The sequence below is a fragment of the Varroa destructor genome, unplaced genomic scaffold, assembly GCF_002443255.2.
Source record: "Varroa destructor unplaced genomic scaffold, Vdes_3.0 BEIS01000002.1, whole genome shotgun sequence".
Classification (NCBI taxonomy): Eukaryota; Metazoa; Arthropoda; class Arachnida; order Mesostigmata; family Varroidae; genus Varroa; species Varroa destructor.
In genome coordinates this window covers 55,057,059-55,077,516 of record NW_019211455.1, presented here as the reverse complement: position 1 = coordinate 55,077,516, position 20,458 = coordinate 55,057,059, and the positions used below count along the sequence as shown (strand labels likewise).

Sequence of the window (20,458 nt, the reverse complement as noted above, 5' to 3'; positions counted from 1 at the left end):
CGTTTAAACAGTACATATATAGATACAGTGAAGGCTTTTTGGTCCGTTGCGTAAATAGTTCTTCCGCAGTACCACATAAACTGGTCTTTTTCAATTTCGTTGAAAAACGCCACGCTCTACAAGTTCAGCAGGGTTATTTCTATTCACTAAGTTTATCCCATGAAGCAAATTGTACTAATGGGCCAAATAACAGGCTTGCATCATATGTCGGTAGGCCAACGTAAACGTATGTTCGCTGCATATGACCGCTTATATTGATTTCTTGTTTATTGTTGTCCTTAATTTTTCTACTTTTCAACAGTCATCGTTTCTACTAAATCACATATTAGCTGGCTGCCGTTACGAGTTTCTCGTTTACGAAGTGAACTACTACAACCAGAATCAATCCTGCTAGACGAACTTCCGTTCAAGTCCCATGACAACAGATCCATACTAAAACCCCAAATCTACCAAACATCTAACTACTGTGCAGATCTCAGGTAATTTCTAGCCGTTTTACCGGTTGCCGTAATCTTTTTTCGAATATAGTTCAATGGACACAGGCGAACCTCCTATAAGCCTTCTCTGGCCGAATGTCGTCGATCCTCTTATGACAAGCTTGTTATTACTACAATCACTTCTACTACAGACGTTGGTAGTGCTTATTTGCCGAGCGTAAGGGCCAGTGCTTGTCCGTGCGTCCATGTCTGTGCAATACATGTTATTCTTGATACCATCTGTGTAATCTTAACCGTAAACCCGCAGGTTGTTGCTTTAACGTCAATGGTGCTCACCGTTGCCGACCAGAAGCCCATAGCAGCAGTAACACCAACCTAGCAGAAGCTATCGTGGCTGAAAAACCTCGCCCGATCTCGATGCCGGAAGGGGGTTCCTAGCTGTTCTCTCTCTTTTTCTGCCCCGATCTAACATTCCCCAGCAGATATCTCAGCAGTTGGAGCTTGGCGTAGAGGCCGTTGGCTTAGAGGCCGATTAGAGACTCGAATAAGGCTTGTGGTCCGAAAGAAAAAGAGAAAATGAAGGACTTCAAACTACATCATTTGGTGACGGATCGTAGAGAGCAAACAGTTACTGCTCGAAGTCTCTAGTCTCTCTAGTTGGCTAAAGGCGACCATAAGGCATAATAAGACGTTAAGGTTATATGTAGAAGCTGGGTGCCATGCAAGAAAAAGCCATATGGATCCGTAACCAAGAGTAGGCGTAGAGGAGTGACGAGCGTTTCGACTATTCGCAGTAGTTCATAGATCTGAACGTGGTATTAGTGCTGTTACCTATTCGAAGATAATCCGCCTACCCTTTTATTATCGGTATGATCGTTTCATTTATTGTTTATAATAAGAAAATGATTTCGGTAAGCGTCCATTTTGCTGCACATGGTAGGGAGCAAGTGCTCTATTTGGATTCTATTTGGGGGTGATTTGTCGCTAATGTGACTCAACGATGTCTGCTAAGAAGTTCCCTCCTGTTTTCCGTTTAATGACTACGTTCCTTAGGTTTACCTGCATACTTATATGCAAGACAATGCTCTTCATGCGGTTTGTAGAGGGGCAAATGCATCTGTATCTTTTTTGACTAACCACTTAATTTATGTAGAATATTATGCTGGCGTTAAGATCAGTCAGAAGCCACTAACGTACACACAGATACACCCCTCAAACACTTCTACAACTCTGTCGTACGTCTGCTGCGTTCAACAATGCTGGCTCTATTCAGAAAACTAGGTTTACGATCGGAAACGACTTACGATAAACTACCCTTACGCATTTCGCTTAAACTATCTACGCTAAGCAATCGAAGACTTGCTCCTCGCATGATGACTATTACAAGGTTAGATGCTAACTGATTAGCATTCCACTAAGCCATTTACTTCCGTCAGGCATCGCACCTAGCAATGCCTTATCTCCACGACAATGACCAACCTTCTCTCTAGGTCTACCGCAGGTTGTTCTCAAGAAGTCACCGCAGGTCTTTGATATTCCCATATTATCTCTCTATATAAATGGAACAGAGCTAATAGTGAAATGGAAAAAGTCCATGCGTACGCAGATGTATAACTATATATGAATAGAGCTCACATAAAGGAGAGAGCCGTAGTGTATATAGGGGCGGTGTTCACGTGCCGATTTGCTTCACTCACTAGCTTCCCGTCCAGCCATCATTAGTCCATCATTTTTCTGTGCGTCGACTAGAAGCGAACACTGGACTAGTGCTAAAACTCAGTCCGCCACCGCTCGGGTTCCCACACTATTCTAAACATTCCCCCCAACCCAAACGACTGGCAGTTTTTCTCCGTTACTCGTCGCCACGGCTGGTCCCCGACCCCACAGGTCCCTTTGTCTCTTCCCCATAATGCCTTGTTCATGATAGTGCACAGACTCTAGTTAGCTACCGGGTCCCCGTTTCGGCTATCTCCTGGCCAAAAAGTGGGCTGACGCGGTCCTCCCAAAGATCCACCCGCACATCGATTTTCGCTCTTTATATTTCTCCTGTTCGTTTCTCATGGCGTTCAGTTAGCGAGCCTTCTATGCCTGGGCTAGATAAAGGCCGGCCGCTGTTCTGGAACGGTTGACAAAAAGGACAAAGCTGGAGGGTCCTGTTTCCAATCGGCGAGTCTGCAGCAGGCGCGACGAACGGGTACTCTGTTGAGCATAGTCTTGACGCGTATCCGACCACATGCTGGTGCAAATCCGGCCGCACAGTCTCTCTCACCCTTTCATCGCGATTAAAAAGCCACAATATTGCGTTTTACAGTCTCTTCAATCCGTAATCCTTCCTGTTACAGCCGGCTTTGAAGGATCGTGCTGGGTCTACAAAGAAACCGCTGAAGATGCATAATTCCGGATTTTATAAGCAGATATAGTTCAGGTAACACTCTTAGTTAGCTGGTGTACTTGAGGTTCGCGCAAAAGCATGCAAGATGACGGCTGTCTCTACATCTTTCTGTTCAGGCCATGCGATGATAAGCAAGTGATTTCTGTCTACAGACACGAACGATTTATATACTGTAGATGACTTATTTGCAAAGAATACCTGACAAAACGTTTCCGTACATGTGGACATTGATTCTGATTTAATCTGTCAGATAAAAGTGTCTGATTGTCATATGAGAGAAACTATAATCTCAATTAGGGCGCTCTCAATTCTAGTTGAAATTTTTTTTTCACAGCTATTGTAACAATGAAATTTACCTTTTCAGAATAGACTGGCAAATTTTTCGTATTAGGCCACTTTGCAGAAGTGGCCTAATACGAAAAATTACTTGAGCCTTCTTCCTAAAGCTTTTCACCTCGTATAACGGCTGTTAGCACTTAGAATTGTCTTTGTCAAGCTGACACAAGGTAAACGAACGAAGCTAAGCTGAAACGTATTGATAACGGCGCCATACTCAACGTCTTTTCGTCGATATGCCTGATCAGCTGCCCCTGTTCACGACACACGACGAACGGTACTCACTCGGAATTAGAATGAATCCTAGGCTACTGTGCGAAGGGCTATACGTGCCCTGAACGAGTCAATTAAAATTAATGAATTGATAAAGTCAAAAATGCGCACTTGGATTCACTGTGGGTGATGGTGGCTCCGTGTCCGATAAGCGGACCTGTTGCATCCATTTCTCCCAACTAAACAGTTTATGTAGGTAAAACAACCATTAGACGGGGCAATGCCCAGCGTATTATCGTATTCTATATACTAGAGCTGTAATGGCGTAGATAAAAGCATTATTCGAAAGAAAAAAACAAACAAAAATAGGGATTGTGTTGAACGCTTAGGCGATGAAACGCTACAATCAATAACGCTTAGCAAATCTGCTATTTGCTTCGTGATAAATCTATTTCGATAATGGAGTCTTCTGCTGTTTTTGGATTGCACAGTTGCCCTTGCGAATCATCGAACAATTTGATCAATTCCACAAGACATGACGCGCTAATTCATCCTTGCAAATCGCTGACTAAAATTTTTCGATATACCGCGCGTTACGTGCCCGGCAAAAATTAAAAGGGGAAAAGTTCACAGCGGTCAAATGTTACAGATCCATTAGATCGAGATTTGCCTGGATAAAGAAAGATTCACATACATTTATATGTCCGAGTCATAGAATATACGATGTCAAGCTCCCAGAGAATATTTGAATCGAAACAACATTGAAGCCGTGGACTTTCTGATCAGCCTGCAAAAAAATATCGTGATAAGTTATCACGGTCTTCCCATTCAAACAGGCAACGCGAATAAGTCTTGGGTTCGAATCTAGAACTGTGACATATCCTTCAAGTTGGAAATCATTTGTTTCATTCAACATTGATTTGTGGATTATTTAGTAATGTTTGTGTCTGTTCTTGCTACTGAATTAGCACAATTAGCCTACAATTACCATAAATATCTCGTATGATACCTTGCGACGCAAATAAAAGTTCAATTATAGCTTCTTCTAAAAAGTAGTAATCTGATTTAGCTTAAGACTGGTTGGTAATCTGTCATTTTATTATATAGTAAATCAAAAAAACAATGTGTGTAATAATATGTACATACAGAAGCCTCCAAACAATTTACATTTTATGCAGCTGTAAGTTTCACCTGCCTTCGACGATATATAGGCAGATGTACTTATCGCTGAAGAACTGTTAATCTTGTGAAAACTAATTAACTTGCTAACAAAAATATTTTCTATAGCAACTGAAAAAAAAGGCGTAACCATGCCTTTTTTTTCGCCATTATTTGTCCGTATTCACGCGAATCTTTATTTGCCATCGTTTGCCGAAAAGAAATCTAACATACAGCCTAACTTCAGCGTCGTTTACCCCATTTAGATCTAGCTGACTTAAATTAAAAAAAACTTATTCCTATCTACTAATGGATAGAGCCTACTTAAGTACAAAGACTCAAATTTTCATCATCTTTTTTACTCTGCTTTTTACCCGTTTGTTAGTAAGTTCTAAATCCAGCCTATTGCAGCTGTAAGCGTGGGCAACACATTGCCCTACCTTCGTTTCTCCATTCCCTAAGCGTAACGCGACTATCTACTCGACGTTAGAAAGCGAAGCCCCATCGTTGTTTTTACAAAGAACAGTAGCTCCAAACAAGACGGCTGGACGACAGATGGTGTTCCGCACCAAACAGACCACTCCCTATGCAGAGGGCTTCGTTCAGTGGGAGCACATGGTCTCCATGCCCGCTTTTAGTTCGTTGTAGATGCTACTGCCTCGATTTGGCTTGCTGGTACTTGCGGTTGTTGTGACCGACTGCGATGCCATCCCCAGTGGCGCTCCGTTTCTCCGACTGGGGGTTACCCTCTCCATTTCGCCCTCTCCCTCGGGGGGTTTCGTAGAGGCGGAGTCTATCGAGGTGTATGCGCCGGTATAAAAACAGGGAACACTTCAAGTATCAGTAGTACATTCGTGCATCGCTCCCTGGATACTTACAAACAAGCAAACGAAAGAAAGAACGAACGAAAATCACGTTGCATTGGATATTTTCTCTGCTGAATTGTTGTCGCTGTTTGATCATTATATCGAACCTATTTTACGACGATCACGATGCCGAAGGCGTTTTTGATCAAGAAGAAGCACGAGGCCATGATTGCCGCCCAGTTGACGGGTGTCAAACGGCCATGGCAAGACGAAATGTGCTTGCCCGAGGATCTCTCCAGATCCTCTTGTTCGCCAGCTCTTTCTGTGTCGCCTGCCCCTTCGGACTGTTCAGCGACCGTACCAGGTATGTACCGCGGCGACCTATTAAGCTGTTTATTATTCGTAGCGAAACATCCTGTGGATATCCCGAGCCGTATATGATTAGCTTTTTCCCGTTTAATTGCTGAATTGGTGCAAACCAATAGGTATCTGTGTCGCCAAACTGAGCTTAACCAGTCCTATCTAGCAGTAATTTACAGTTTTTTTTTTTTTTTTTTTTTTTTTTCGAACTAATTTTTCCGTATCTGCAGCAACACTAACTTTATGTATTTTCTTTATCTTTGCAGATCTGACAATGCCCTACGATTTGACAATGAAGCGTCCCCGTGAATCTTCCAAGTCTCCTGAACGCGTCGCGTCACCTGAACACATTGAGACGCCTGAAACGAAACAAACCATCGTTGCACCCACTCCAATATTTCCTGTTGGCGCGATTCCTATGCCATACGCCATGCATCCCTACTATTACTCGCTGTTACCTCATATGACACCTTTTACCACCGCGCAACTTGTTGCTGGGCAGCCCTCAATGGTTCACCCCGTTCCTCTTGGCCTACAAGTCGCAGCTACCTCACAAGCATCGGTTGCTTTGCCACAACAGCACGGGGATGTTGCTGTTGTCCCATCCTGGACTCAGCCCTCGGAATCGTCGTATAGCAGCTCCGACGAGTCGCCTAAATCAACATCTGAACCGAGCTCACCTGTGCGCCCTTCATCCGCATCGTCCGCGACGTCCACGTCGTCTTCTTCATCAATGCCGTGCTCGTCGTCATCGACTAGCAAAGGCGCCTATCTGTGCAAGTACTGCCCGAAGTCCTATGTGTCACTTGGCGCTTTGAAGATGCACCATCGCACGCACACGCTTCCATGCCGCTGCAACATCTGTGGCAAGGCGTTCTCTCGACCATGGCTTCTGCAGGGACATATCAGGACGCACACAGGGGAAAAGCCATTTGAATGCGAACACTGCCATCGCGCATTCGCCGATCGCTCCAATCTTCGAGCGCACCTCCAAACCCATCAGGAGGTGAAAAAGTATTCGTGTACCAAATGCTCGAAGACTTTTTCCCGAGCGTCTCTCCTTCACAAGCATCAAGACTCTGGAGCATGCTGTCAGCAGGGTAATTCGGTGGCAGTGATGCGTCCATCTCCCCAGTCTAGCCCGGCGGCGGCCGTGTTTGCTTTTTAAATCCCCCCCCCCCCCCAGCAACAATGGCGGAAAGGGGAAAAAGGGGGAATCTGACAAAAAACAATTATCTTTACCTAAACACTTTGAGGTCGTTGCCGACGGATGAGAACTGGAGGAGCTTCAGTGACACTTGCGGTCCATGAGTAGCTCTCGGACTTGTGATATAAATCTTACGCGTTATTATCCAGTGGTTCTATGTCTAGTCTAGTTAACAGGTGACAAAAGATGTGTGGATCGAGTTGCTATTGCCACATCCTCGTCCCGTGATTGACATAATGGTCAAGTAAAATCCGTGTAAAACTATGCCATCGTATAGCTACGAATTGCCATCATGCTTGATGAACCTCACATAGCGGAAACGTTGACACTGGCGTAACTTTATATAAAGTTGTACATAGTTTGTAAATAGATATATAATATAATTTGATACAATAATATGTTAAGTTATACGAATGAAAGAAGGAACGATGAAAAAATCGAACGATACAGAAATGAGAAGAAAAAAGGGAAATAAAAACAAATACAAAATGATCACTTTTATGGTTACAAAGTGGTCACGATACCATTAACCTATGCGTGTTTCTTTTTGGAGAATATGAATAGATATTTCTAGATTACGTTAATTGTAGGAAAAAATTACAGGTTATTATTTTTTTTTAAATGAAAACAAGCCCAATGACGTTTGCTATTACAGTGTTAGTTTGTGTTCTATTTCAATATAGTTGTGTGCAGTTGGGGTATTTCTATTCTAAGCTGAGAAAGTCGTGCTGGCCTGAGGTCGAGTCCGAGCGTGCTCGATATACGTGGTTTTTAATTACATTTTATATACAATAGGGTCAACGGAAAATATGTTTTGTGATGGAGGATTAGGTTCAATAAATGTTTCACCTTCCGTTACACCCTTTGAACGTTCTTTCAATACTGAACTGGGATTATGCCAGTAAATTTAGCGGGCGAACGTGTTACTATTGTACCGTTGTGTGAAGTCAGGATTTTGTCTAATAAACCTTAGAAAGAGAAAACCAGCATAGACAGAGAAAAAGATCGACCGGCGAGCCTTTATTTACTCGAATCTAGCCCCTAACTGATTCCTGACTGCCTCTGCTAACCTGCTGCCTTAGCTAAAATAATATGTTGCAGATGTCCTATTATAATCGTGTATCACACATCTACCTTTTCGTAACCATGCTTTCCGATGTACATTTCAATATAAAGCAGAAACTTGTCAATGGCAATGTAATTGCCTAATGGCTACCTACTTCGCCTGTTTAAATGAATTTTCATAGAACTCAATCTTCATTTGTTTCTTCTAGCGCATACATAGGTTGGCCCTCCGCACCTGTTGTGTCTGATAATAAAGCAAGTCATACAAAAAACTTGGTCATACTTTTCTGTGGTCAAATGATTGTTCTTTTGTACGTTGGTCTTGAAAAGTGCCTTGGGGTTTATTTAGCGTCAGGAAGATGTACACAGCTATCAGGTGCGTGTTATTATTTCCGTCACCATCACCTTTATGATTATCATACAATTTCCCACGAGGAATATAAACATCCGTAACCTATATCAGTGACTGTGACCTTAATCTATAGAAAATTGAGCAAAGTATTTTTTTAACCTATTTATGCTACCTGAATTTACAAAACGATATACTTCTCGTAATTTACTTCTATTCGTTAACCTCCTGACACCATTAAGCACGTAGTACTTTTGCTACTATAATTCGCCGGAGCAGAAATTTGCAATTCATGAGGAATCGGATCGATCTCGACTGCGGCATCAATCCTATCGGGCTTATGCGGCCCATCGATGAGGTTTACCGTACCCACAACTTTCTGCGCCTATTAACAGAACATCGTCGTTGCCCATATCTTCTTCCGTGCCAGGCGCGACATCGGGGCTGTGGGGCCAGCACCTCGTTGATCTTCTAGACGTCTCATTCTGTTTAAAATTGACGAGGGAAACATGGCGCCGATGCTGCCGTCCCATCTCCATTTCGTTGTGTTTTTCGACACGACAAAAGCAGCTGTGGAATTAGAAGCAAAACCAGCAATGTGACGATGTCGGCGCACTGGAATTCAACGCTGACCTCTGACCAGGAGGCGGAGCAGCCGCGGATCCAGCAGAGCTTCAACGGAACAAAATGACGCTATTGCATGCACCCACAGAGACTCATCTACCAGAAGCGGTTTGCAGAGCGACATTTGTCTCAAATAGGATCCTGATCTAGATTTCAGATTCCTGGCCGCTCTAAGCACCAGGCAAATGAGGCCGCATGGAAGTGCAGGACTCGTGAAACGGGCGGCAGATCGGCTAGTTCCAAAGCAGGAAGCAGAACAAAATATCACAAATTATTCGATACTTCTAGCTCTCCCAGAGCAGCTAAAGGGGAACCTTTGCGTTTTCAGGTGACGCGATCGTTGCTCAGGGATTTACGCAGTACAATATGCTTGCATCTACGATATGCTATGCCACATAGCTCTGGCCCGGAAGAGAGACTACAAACGTATATCGAATAGCAGTGGAATATCAAGAAGTAAACTAGAGCAGATCCGATATGATTGAATCCAGCAGTCCGAAGGTTAGAAAATGTACGTTTACGCTATAAAACAAGTGTTAATATTTTAGTTCACACACATTTCATACATATTCAAAGAAAGATTGTTTGTTTAGGGGCAGTAGTGTATCCAAGAGGTACGTACTAGATAATGATCAATTGTGTGTTTAATGCCAGCAGCGGCTGCGACGCTTGATTTAATAGCTAGGACGAATCCGAAACAAACTGTTACCTCTTAGAACTTCAAAACTCATCCTCTATAGTTTCCGAACACACTTTTGTGCTTTTATACGTTTTGTATTTTTTGCCTAGCTACCTCGCAACTGTCTTCTACGGCGGACCTTAGCACCGCGCCATTTTGGCGTTGCCCAAAGAATCTGTTTGAACGAGGCCTTGAGAGACCTAGAAGAAAAAGGCATGATAGCCTGGTCTTTCCTGGAGTATTGCACTGTGTCCACGATTTTGCGTAAGCCTAAAGGAGATAAATGAGCAAATACTAAGTTACCACTGTATTACTACCACGAAAACACATAGCCAAACGTTAACCTCAATAAACTCAAATAGAGCATATAATTCTATCATGTTTTTCATGTCTTACATCCGGTACTTAAGCCGTTAGGCTTTACTTCAGACAAGACGCTCCTGGACCGAATCAGTTGGTGTTTACGCCCGGAAGTTCACACATAATTTCATCATGAATGATTTCATATATCTCTCTTATTAGCTCTCGAAGGGTTCGAGATAGACCTGTAACAGACGGACAAACAGATTATACCATAGAAAATATATAAGAAATATGAACTATGTATTATATTGTATAGTTTGTGGGTTATCTCTTTATTGCGAGCTAGCTTCCTATTTATATAAATAAAAATCTACGTTCACACACAAACGTGTCATTTTCATCTAACTAAGAGCCTTTTTGACTAGCCCGTAAACGTAACCAAGCGTAGCATCGATTTAAGATGCTGTGCTCTCTATCCACCAGAATCCACAGTTCTACGACGTGAAAAAGCTGCAGTAGATACACGAGTAGATCGTAGAATGCAGACGCACACCCCCTGCGCAACAGGTAGTGCCAGACTCATGCCATTCAACAGGTAGCAATCGAAGAAGCCGGTGCCTTAACGACTGCATACGCCCTAAGGTGGATATCGACTTTGATTTTTTCAGCAGCCGTCGGCCGTTGTAATCAAAATCGCGACGAAATCGCCCAGCTACCGCCGCCGCTGCTAGTGGACGTTTCGCGTTTGGATTTACATGCATTTCTTCTTCTCTTGCCTTTGCTATTTGAGCGACCATCTGCTCGCGCAGCGACACGAGCCGCTATAGCCGCCGGCATAGTTTGAGCCGCTCTGAACGTACGCGTCTGAGTCCCGCAGCCGCCACAGCAGCAGAGTTAAGCATCGTACCGCGTTCGGAGACCGTAACGCATTGGCATGCAGACGCCATATGTGACTTTGGCGCGTACCGATGAGCCGGTTGGAGCACCCATTCTCGGCGAATCTGTGACGAGTAAAGGGGATCGACCTCTCATTGTAATGCAGCACTGCCAATTGCCAACATCGCTACTGCGGTTATGTAGCTCGTTGTGCAGGAGTTGCGCGCAAGCTGTCTGAGTGCGGCTTGGCAATAAGCCTGATATAGAAGGCGCAGATATTCGGCTCGAGAACGGGGCCGCTGTTACTGTTAAAACCTTCACGCTGCTTTGTTATAGGGTACAGATGGGCAGACGAGAGTTAAAGGCCGACGGGGCCAAAGGCTACGGTTATATAACAGTACGTAATAGACGGATGGACGGGTCTGCGGAGAAGTAAGGGATCACCATGAGATTCTTCGATACAGGCACAGATATCCACCTTTATTACTGTGCCGCCCCCCTTCGGCACACGACACCAGCTGGTCTTCGACAAGTGCATAGCACTATTAGCCAATGAAAGAAAACATTCCCAGTAAACAAACGAAGTTTCTACTCTCAACATACTGCAAGACTTTACTGACGGGTTCGTCAAGTAACGCGCAGCCGCCGGGATCGTTGGAGAATGACACCGCGATTGAACGGCGAAAAGCTGACAAAGACCTCAGTCCTTCGAGGCTACCGAAACTTTTGAATGCTAAGACGGGGGATGTGCCGTATTTCAGTAAAAGACAGGGAGACGGCGCAGATTAAAATGTAGCATCTTATCCTATTTCCTGCGTATCAAAAACGACCAATAGCAGAAGTTGCAAGGAGAAGGATATTGATAAGGCAAATAATCTGTCTGTCGTTTTTTCGGATCATTTCAGCGAACGATCGAGGAGGGAAAACGACGTCGATAAGGAAAGCACCACGGATCGCTGATGCGTTCGCAGGTGTATGGCTTTCAAACATGGACGGCTGCCAGTCAAGTGTAATCGATGAAACCGGAAATCGATTCTGCCCAACTGCGATAAAATGACTGATACAATGGCACTATCATACGTTCATAATTTGAGTGAGGGGTCGTGTGTCTCAGATTTACAAGAATGGTTTTATAAAAAAAACATGTATGCTTAAATAGGAGATATATTTTTTCTACTAGGAAGTTTTGCATTATACGAGGTGACTAGAATCGCTGAAGAGTCCGTTCATCCGTATGCAAGAAATCCCAGTTGGCATAAGTTACACACATCTGCACCGAAGGGATGGCTGACCTTTGATAGGGTAACAGGTTGTTTCCAAAGGGGCTGAAGCTATGTCCTAAGGCCATCCGGTTATTATGATGTACCGTAGTACAATATAGAAGCGTAATTCAGCAGGTATTTTATGCAGAGCGCGTTTTTTACTGATCGAACATTACCGATGCATAATATCGAATGATAATATTGTCAAAATATAATTTATAGTTCAACTACAGTTCTATAGGTTTGGTAAGGGTATTAACTTACCCATCTATATTATTATCTACAAAATGGGCAAGACGCAGTGCTCGAACTAGCTCTTGTAAGAGTCGGTTCCAAGATTTACGTGACGTTCGTATGTTAATTATTCAACTCGATAGTACTACCGTCATCTGATTATACATATAACAAGGTTATACAAATATGTGTTGTCAGACAGGTCCAATCATAACCTCAATCCTGACCCTAAGCAACATCCGCCACCGTGACACCAGGCGCTCAACGAAATCGACTGCATACACACAGACACACACACACACACACACACACACACACACACACACACACACACACACACACACACACACACACACACACACACACACACACACACACACACACACACACACACACACACACGTTTTCCGTATGCGTAACTTCTCAGATAAAATGCTGCCCGTTTTCTTGTTAGGGCCGATTTCAGCTCTGCACCTTCAGAAAGCCGTACACTCCGGCATGGCAAGATTCGACAGCAGGTGCGTACCCGTTAGTCTATTTGAATTTCCCGCGTTGTCATAGGGCTTGCCACACAACGCATCGGGTAAGCGGACGATAACGGTGTTCCAGCTCGGAATTCGGAATTCCGTGCGGGAGCACCGCGGTACTCGCAGTGTCAACGGTACGGAGTCCGCGCGGATCAGCTATCTAAACGGCGCACCGGTGGCTTCTGGATCGCTCTGCTACCTGCTGCCATAACATCAGACTATTACGACGTTGGCTGGATGTCGAATGGGTATACAACCAGTGCAAACGATATTACCCTGTCTGCAGTCTTGCCGTTGTTGAACGACAGGTCAACTAATCAACGAGAGAGAAGCTAACGGCAAGTTACGGGACGGTGATCCGTGCCCCCTTCTGATATCGCGATGAAGCTGCGCGGCAGTGATGGATACAGCCGTTCTGCAGCGTACCGTAGTTGTTGCTGTTGCTATTGTTGATCTATTTCATTTCCTTCATGTTTTTTCCTCCGGAATGGTGTGCGCTTCTATGGGACGTTTTGTACTGTTCTGGCATTTCTTGGCCGTCCGGCAGAGACATGATCCGAAGGAGAGGTCGACCATTGATCGGGTCGGTGGGTCGTTGCCATCAGGTTCCATCGCAGCCGTCACCGTTGACGCCACAGCTGCGGCCGCTTATTAGCGTGATTCTTTGCGCCAGTCTTCGAAAGCAGGGCAGAAAAATGCGGAGATGATGAAACCCTTCGGGGAACAGCCTGTAAGTGTCGATGCGAGGTGCTCATGATGAATCGCTCGAGGAGAGAGGGAAAGTGTAAAAGCGAAATGGATGCCTGTGGCTATTCCCATACGGTATTTTCTCTCTCTCTCTCTCTCTCTCTCTCTCTCTCTCTCTCTCTCTCTTCAGAGATCGATGAACATGCGGCCGTAGACGCGTACCACGTGCATCATATTTACATGACCGATCGTTGAACAACACCGTCTTTTGCATGATTTTTCATTATTGATAAATAGCCTTCCACTCACCAACAGTAATTACTATTGAATATATATAATAGTGAAGGTGTACAACAGCACTACACAACCTCTTCGTTAGTTTCCACTTAGGATGTCTTATAACGTAATCTTCTCTAAGATCAAAATCACATTTCATTATCTTCAAATCGGATATAGTGGTGTTTTTTTCGGCGATAAGATGAGATCCATAAGTTGTGCGAATGCATACGACTATATTAGTATTTGTAGGTACCCAGTAATACGCTTAAAAATGTATCTATCCAATCTGAAACGTACACATACCCAGAAGCGAGCGTGGGAGTCGTCTGCTGCTTCGAAGGAGTTGAGTCTACTTGCCAATGTGAAAGTTCGTTTGAACAGGGCAAGCAAGAACAAGAGTGAATGTCCGCAAGATATAATTGCAGACGAATGGCGCTGATTGCTGCATGTATCATCGAGATGAAATTGTCGGGCGATGATACACAAATGTCCAATGACTGGGAATAGATTTGACCTCGTAACTGGCAATTCTCCACGACCCATATTTCCCCCTCCTCTTCCCTCCGCCCCACAATTTACCCCCTCCTCCTCCTCCTCCTCCTCCTCCTCCTGCAGAGAGCAAAGAGATAACGGGACCGGTGCCTAGTCGCAGTTGGGGGTAGGGGGAGTGAGTTAGGCGCATCAGTGCGCACCGGCGATAAAGTCATGCTCGTCAGCTGGTGCGCCGGTGAGAAAATAAGTGAATAGCAGACGAATCAATGGTCCCGTTACAACTGACAGGGGCGCGGCTTCATTTCAAAAAGGCGAGCCAGCTATCTCGGTATAGTTGCCAAGAGAACGATAATCCAGTCATACGATATTTATTCACAGTGATTCCTCGCATTAAACAAAAGAGTAAATGAAAATGATCTGAAGTACTCTTATACTACTTGCCAACAGTGATTTATATTATTGGAATAATTCTGATTACCTATTGAAGCACATCACGTCTAAAACTACAGGCAGCCTATCAGCACAATTTATTATTATAATTATATTTAAATCCTCTTCACTCTTTAGTTTCCCGAATTCATTCTTTTAAGGCTAAAAGAATTTTTCCTCATACCCATTTTCGCTAATCCTCCACTGATACACCACCGACGCATGCAGTAAGCCATCACTCAGTCGGAACTCTGCTCAAACGCAAAACATCCGCCACCCTTCAATGATGAGTGTTATCGCCTGTTAAGCTAATAACGGCAGCAGCATACGCTGTACTATATATATATATATATATATATATATATATATATATCGCCGTCTTAGACTGCCCCCTTCGATCGGTGGGAGACCCCATGACGACGTCCCATTTGTGAGTGATATTATTTGCTTATGACAATATGTTATCTAACCTATTATAGTTTAGGGCTTACATGAAGGCTCGAGCCAAGTCCGCTTTGTGTATATATCTTTATTTATATCTAGGAGCCTTAGAGGGCTCACGATAGATGACTAGGGCATCATATCCTATCCTATGGTATCTTTTTGTTGACGTTGTCATCGTCACCTTCAAGCGCCTTCAATGAGCAGATATCTATTATAATATCGCAGGAATAGGGATGAGAACCTTGCTCTCCCACGAATTCAATATATGCTCGCTCAGCGAGCTCCTCCCCCGTTAACGAATTCGATGCACGATACGCGCAGACCCATAGAGCACGCGAGGTGCCGGCTAACCCCGTTACACCACCCCCTGAGCACCCACTTGCTGTTGACACTTCCCACACGAATCAGACAAGCGGCACAGCTATCGGTCGCTACCTGGCGCCGCAGCTTTCCCGCGGCCGATGGAGCTGATCCGCCGATCGTTGTCGTCGTCACAATCATCATTATCGTGCACACTTGCGAATGCATGTCGCAGTCTCGTAGCATTTATGTTTGAAGGGCCGATCGCCATCGGTCTTCTCTGCACGAAAAATAAGGCTGAGAAAGCTTGGCCCCCGGGGAAATGCGTGTGACTCGGATAGCGAGATTAATAGCATTGGTAGATTCTCGACACAAAGCAAGTAGTGGATGTGGGTAGAAAAGGCATAGGTCAGATGGGCAAAGTGCTCCATATGGAGGTAAAGTGCGTGGAGACGTTCCTGTTTCTATATTAAGCTATCTGCAGTTGGTACAAGCAAAACGTTTAGATCTATTTTGTGTCAACTATTATAAAGAGACACCTTGTGAATAATGTGTTGCGTAACTACAAGACTGAGCGCATGCACCCTATGGCTTAAGTCCACGTGTTTTTAAGGTTTCTGTATGCTATGGGTCGTTTCAGTCCTAGGGTCAAAACCAAAAACAATTACCCAAATGTAAGTTTCAAAATGTTTGAGAGACATTTTTTTGCAACTCCTGTTGACGTTATCAACAGAACCATCACGAATATATGTTGGATAGGGTCCCAAAGCTACTTACAGACATAATACACGGGTTCAATTGATAGCGGATTTTTATATAAAGAAACTACTTATCGATTTTGTGTAGCGAGTAACTTTCGCTGATATGATAGCGCTTGCCGAATGCCAGCCACTAGGAGCGAATTTACCTGCCAAAGCTGTAGTCGCATTGAATTACTAATACAATGGTTTAAATGCTACTGCCCATCCAATAGCGCGCGCAGATCGAACCAAGATCGTACGACGATGATCTAATATGTCCTACATCGAATGAAGTTACATTAGGTGTCTTTCGAGCTGCATATAAGAGACATCATGGAAAGGCCTGACAGGACACTCAACGATGACTCTGGGAACCCCTCAGGCAGGCAAAAGCGTTGGAGAGCGACCGTGTGGAAGTAAGCCTCAGGCTATTTACTTTTGAGGCGTGTGGCTGCTTCTTTCTTCAAACGGGATTTAAATGAATTAGGTTTAAAGTGCACGATGATTCCCCCCCTGGATTTGGGCTTGTGACATCGGACACGAATATGACCTTTGGCTATGAACGAGTAACAGTAGTGATTTCATTCGAGCTGCACCCTGGGATGGCGTTAAGGAGCAGGATTCAGAAGTGCTTTTAGTGCCAAGCGTGCCTAGCAAACACAGACAATTCATTATCTTACTTTTAATGTATACGTATTGCGTAGAATATAAATCACAAATTGTCAACAACTGATCATTAATATCTCATAATGGAACCAAATTTTAAACTGAATTTCCGAATTAAATGAGTTCGGGACTTTTCCCGAGCCGCATTTTTGGCAAGCTGCTTCATTTCATCATGTACGCTCTACGTATACTTGGATTTATCATAGTATGCATATTTCTTGACGCTATCAACGACTCAGTGATAAGCACTTAACAACAATGATAGCAACAGGATGTAAGGAGATGACTCTACTGCATTAATGGATGTAAAGAATAGTTCTAGTCCCTTCAGGTCTTTAAAATAAGTTGCCCTTCGTAAATATTACGTCAGTGACATCCCTGTTGATGTTAAAATCAATAGTGGGAACGGTATACGTGAAAAACTGGTTTTGCGGTCTATTACACGACCAAGAAAGGATTTCAAATTTCAAAACGTTGCTTAATTTCTCGAAGCACGCCGCTGAGAATCTCTCTATCTCCCTCGACCGTGTCTACGTCAAGCGCCAGAACCTAGCGCCGAGACGGACTATATGTGGACGTGTCACCCCTTTCGTGTGTAATCTTCTTGTCGGAGCATATCCAAATCAATGGGTGCCTCAAATATAGCTATTTCAGAAGTCTTTGCTCTCTGTTACCCACTAATCAAGTATCCTTTGCTGAATAGCAACATATTTAGTCCTAGCCATAAATTCTGCTAACGTGCGGAGTTCCCGCCGATGGTGGGAGTTTGCTACCCATTAGATTCTCCGTCTGGGAACTAGACGTGGGATCGCTTTTTAATACGAGAATGATATTTCGGTCTAAGCTCGCTGAAGCTAACCTCGTTTCCTATGTTTGTCCATATAGCTCACTTATATACTGGTCCGGTATTGGCGGAGGGAGAAAAAGAAAGGTGGTATTCGGTAGTTGGATTTGGTCTCAGACCTCCTGCGGCCCCTCGTCCTCGTAGAAGCTATCCCCCATAATGGAATTCAGCCCTCACCGTCGTTTTCGAGGTACAGATAGATCAATCAACAATGACGGCCGGCGTTCCGACGACGATGGACTCACCACGATGTGCGGGAAGTGACTGAATATCGCTAGAGAACAATAGCCTATTTTGAGGGATCCGCCACTACTCTGTAGTCTTGACGAGGTATCGCTCCATGGATAAGAAAGGGGGGTACAAAGGAGCTGGGGACTAGCGACATCCATATACGAAACCAAGGAATGGGCAATCACCTGATGAAATTCGATATTTCTCGTAGAACAAATATCTATCAGTAGGCACCGCTGTTGATTTTGTGGGAAAAATTTGTAGAAGCAACCTGTAGAAAAAAAGGAGCTCCAAGCGACTCCTTAAAAGTGCGTTTTCAACATTAAATGGCTATGGCATGATTCAAGTATCGATGTACTAACAAGGCGCAGTCGCATATGGTCATGGTCGGGGGCATCTAGCGATAGCGACTGAGATCTGACAGGATGAACACTGGCACGAAAAACGTATTTCCTTCGTTTTCTTTTGACAAGTACGCATCCACCATTAGAGAAGTATACGCGCTTCGATTCGATTTTAGTTCATGGCGTTAGGGGCACATAGGGATATGGCCTGCCTTGAGTTTAGGTACAAGACAAACGCTTTAATAAGGTAAGATACATCCTAGGAAACAGAAGACCGAAAGCATTTCTGTATTGTGTCACCAGCTTCTGCAGTGTTCTGAAACATCACAATAGGCATCCGTATGGGGGATGCCACGCTAAACCAGTCCTTGATTAATTTCCACAGAAATAGACTGTGGGCCTTCTATTCAAATTGTAACACTCAGTAGGCTAAATGTTCGACCCCTTTGGTCGTTCGGTACAGTAGATTCAATAACACGATATATTGAATAAGAATCCATCTGTCCAATATAATAAGAAATGTGGTTTATCTAACCATATTGGAGGGGTTGCATCTACCTCGTACCTTTGTTGTGAAGGAAATAAGCGTAGCAAACCGTTGGCATATTCGTTTCGACTTACCTTCTGCTTTCGACTATAGCAATCGTTTACCTATCTAATCTACTAGGACTAGTAATTTGTGGAGCTGCATATCTCATAGAATGGATTGACCAGTGGCCTCCGAAATCTTCGTCGACATATCAAGCTATATCATCCCGTCAAGCCAATCTGTCTGTTGCCGTAAACCGTCTACCCTTAGGCACCGCAGCCTTTTGCAAGTGTGCATCTGCCTTTGTATTAAGATCAAGGGCTAGGAAGGCGTATATTCAGCCCGACTAGTTTTTTGCTAACCCGCTTGGTTGAGTCGTAGCAGTTACGTTCTCGACCCGACTCTGCCTACTAGATCTCGCATATTCAAATTCGTCATTCTTGCTTCAAAAATTGGATGGCACCACCATAAAATACCATACACACATACTTTTATCTAAACAGCGGTCGTTCGCTCATTAGGATACCTTCATGGGTCACAACTCTTCATGGCACGCCACACTCGATACGCGTCAGTGGTTGACATTAGACTTAGTTGACTTATAGACCCGCAAGAAAGCTCGAAAATGAACGCAGTTTCGACCTTCTACCCGTGCCGCTGCTGTAGCTGGTTCACGGAGGTACCACTGTTAAAATCATTATTTTTTTTTTCGTTTTGCCCCTAGAGCTTTGGTAACGGTCGATAGCTTCATCGTTATTATTGTTATACACTACTATCGGCTTTTGACGACAACGATTCCATTTATACTCTTTAAGCAATTCTGGCTCCCGTCGCATGCTTGTGCCTGTCTTTCTCCCAATTTTTCCTCCCATGCCGAAGCATGGAACCCTTACGAAAACGAGAGTGATCCCGGGGGACAACTAGGTCCTCATGGGTGCTTCAGTTGAGCTTTTTGCGGCGTCCCACACGTGCCACAGTTAGTACCGGAAACCAACGGACAATCGGTCCGACTGATGTAACGCGATGGGCATCCTGATAGTGACTTCTAGGCCCATGTGCCTGCTGGTCGGCCTCTCGAACACGCACTGCTGGGATGGATCTGCGGAGCAGTTCTGCGGCTTAAAATCAACCAAATGAATAACTGATTACGCCCGCCGCAAGTGGTAATTAGAGGGCGGAGCAATAGCAAACGAAATGGAAGGTGGGTGATTGTAGTCATTAGGGGAAATAAGGTAATTGGCCCATACGATCATGGACGTAAGGGACGTCGGAAACCACCCTTGTACCTGTCGTTTAATAAGTGACTAAATAAACGCAGAACAACAGTACAAGAAAAAACACTGACTTAGTGCGGTTTGTCTTGTCTTGTTTTGTATTGATGATTAAGATTAAATGTTGAAATGCAGTGTATGCGTTTTTAATTGTGTTGCCGTTGTATATACATTATTTCCTGTAGAAGTAAAGAGGAAATGAAGTAAATAACTTAAAATTGTGTTTTAACTTTTGTTAATTTCCTTACTTGTTTAATACGCTGAATATGTGAACTAGAACTTTTTCCTTTGGGTTAAGTTAACGAAACATTTCGGCAAGGATCTAGACATTATTATTACAATTTGACATTTTACTCAATATATATATATATATA

At 44.0% G+C, this 20,458-nt stretch overlaps 2 protein-coding genes across 2 annotated transcripts in view; one reads left to right on the top strand and one right to left on the bottom strand.

The window, feature by feature from the left end:
* The window catches only part of LOC111243648 (uncharacterized), a 56,837-nt gene that overhangs the window by 8,490 nt on the left and 27,889 nt on the right, over positions 1-20,458 (bottom strand). The window lies entirely within an intron of this gene.
* Positions 4,992-20,458, top strand: part of LOC111243804 (uncharacterized) — a 24,252-nt gene continuing 8,785 nt past the window's right edge. The window contains exons 1-2 of the mRNA XM_086978612.1: positions 4,992-5,706; positions 5,969-6,867. Coding sequence (XP_086834738.1) covers positions 5,529-5,706; positions 5,969-6,867 — 1,077 coding nt within the window. The 5' untranslated portion in view covers positions 4,992-5,528. The remainder of the gene's footprint in view (positions 5,707-5,968; positions 6,868-20,458) is intronic.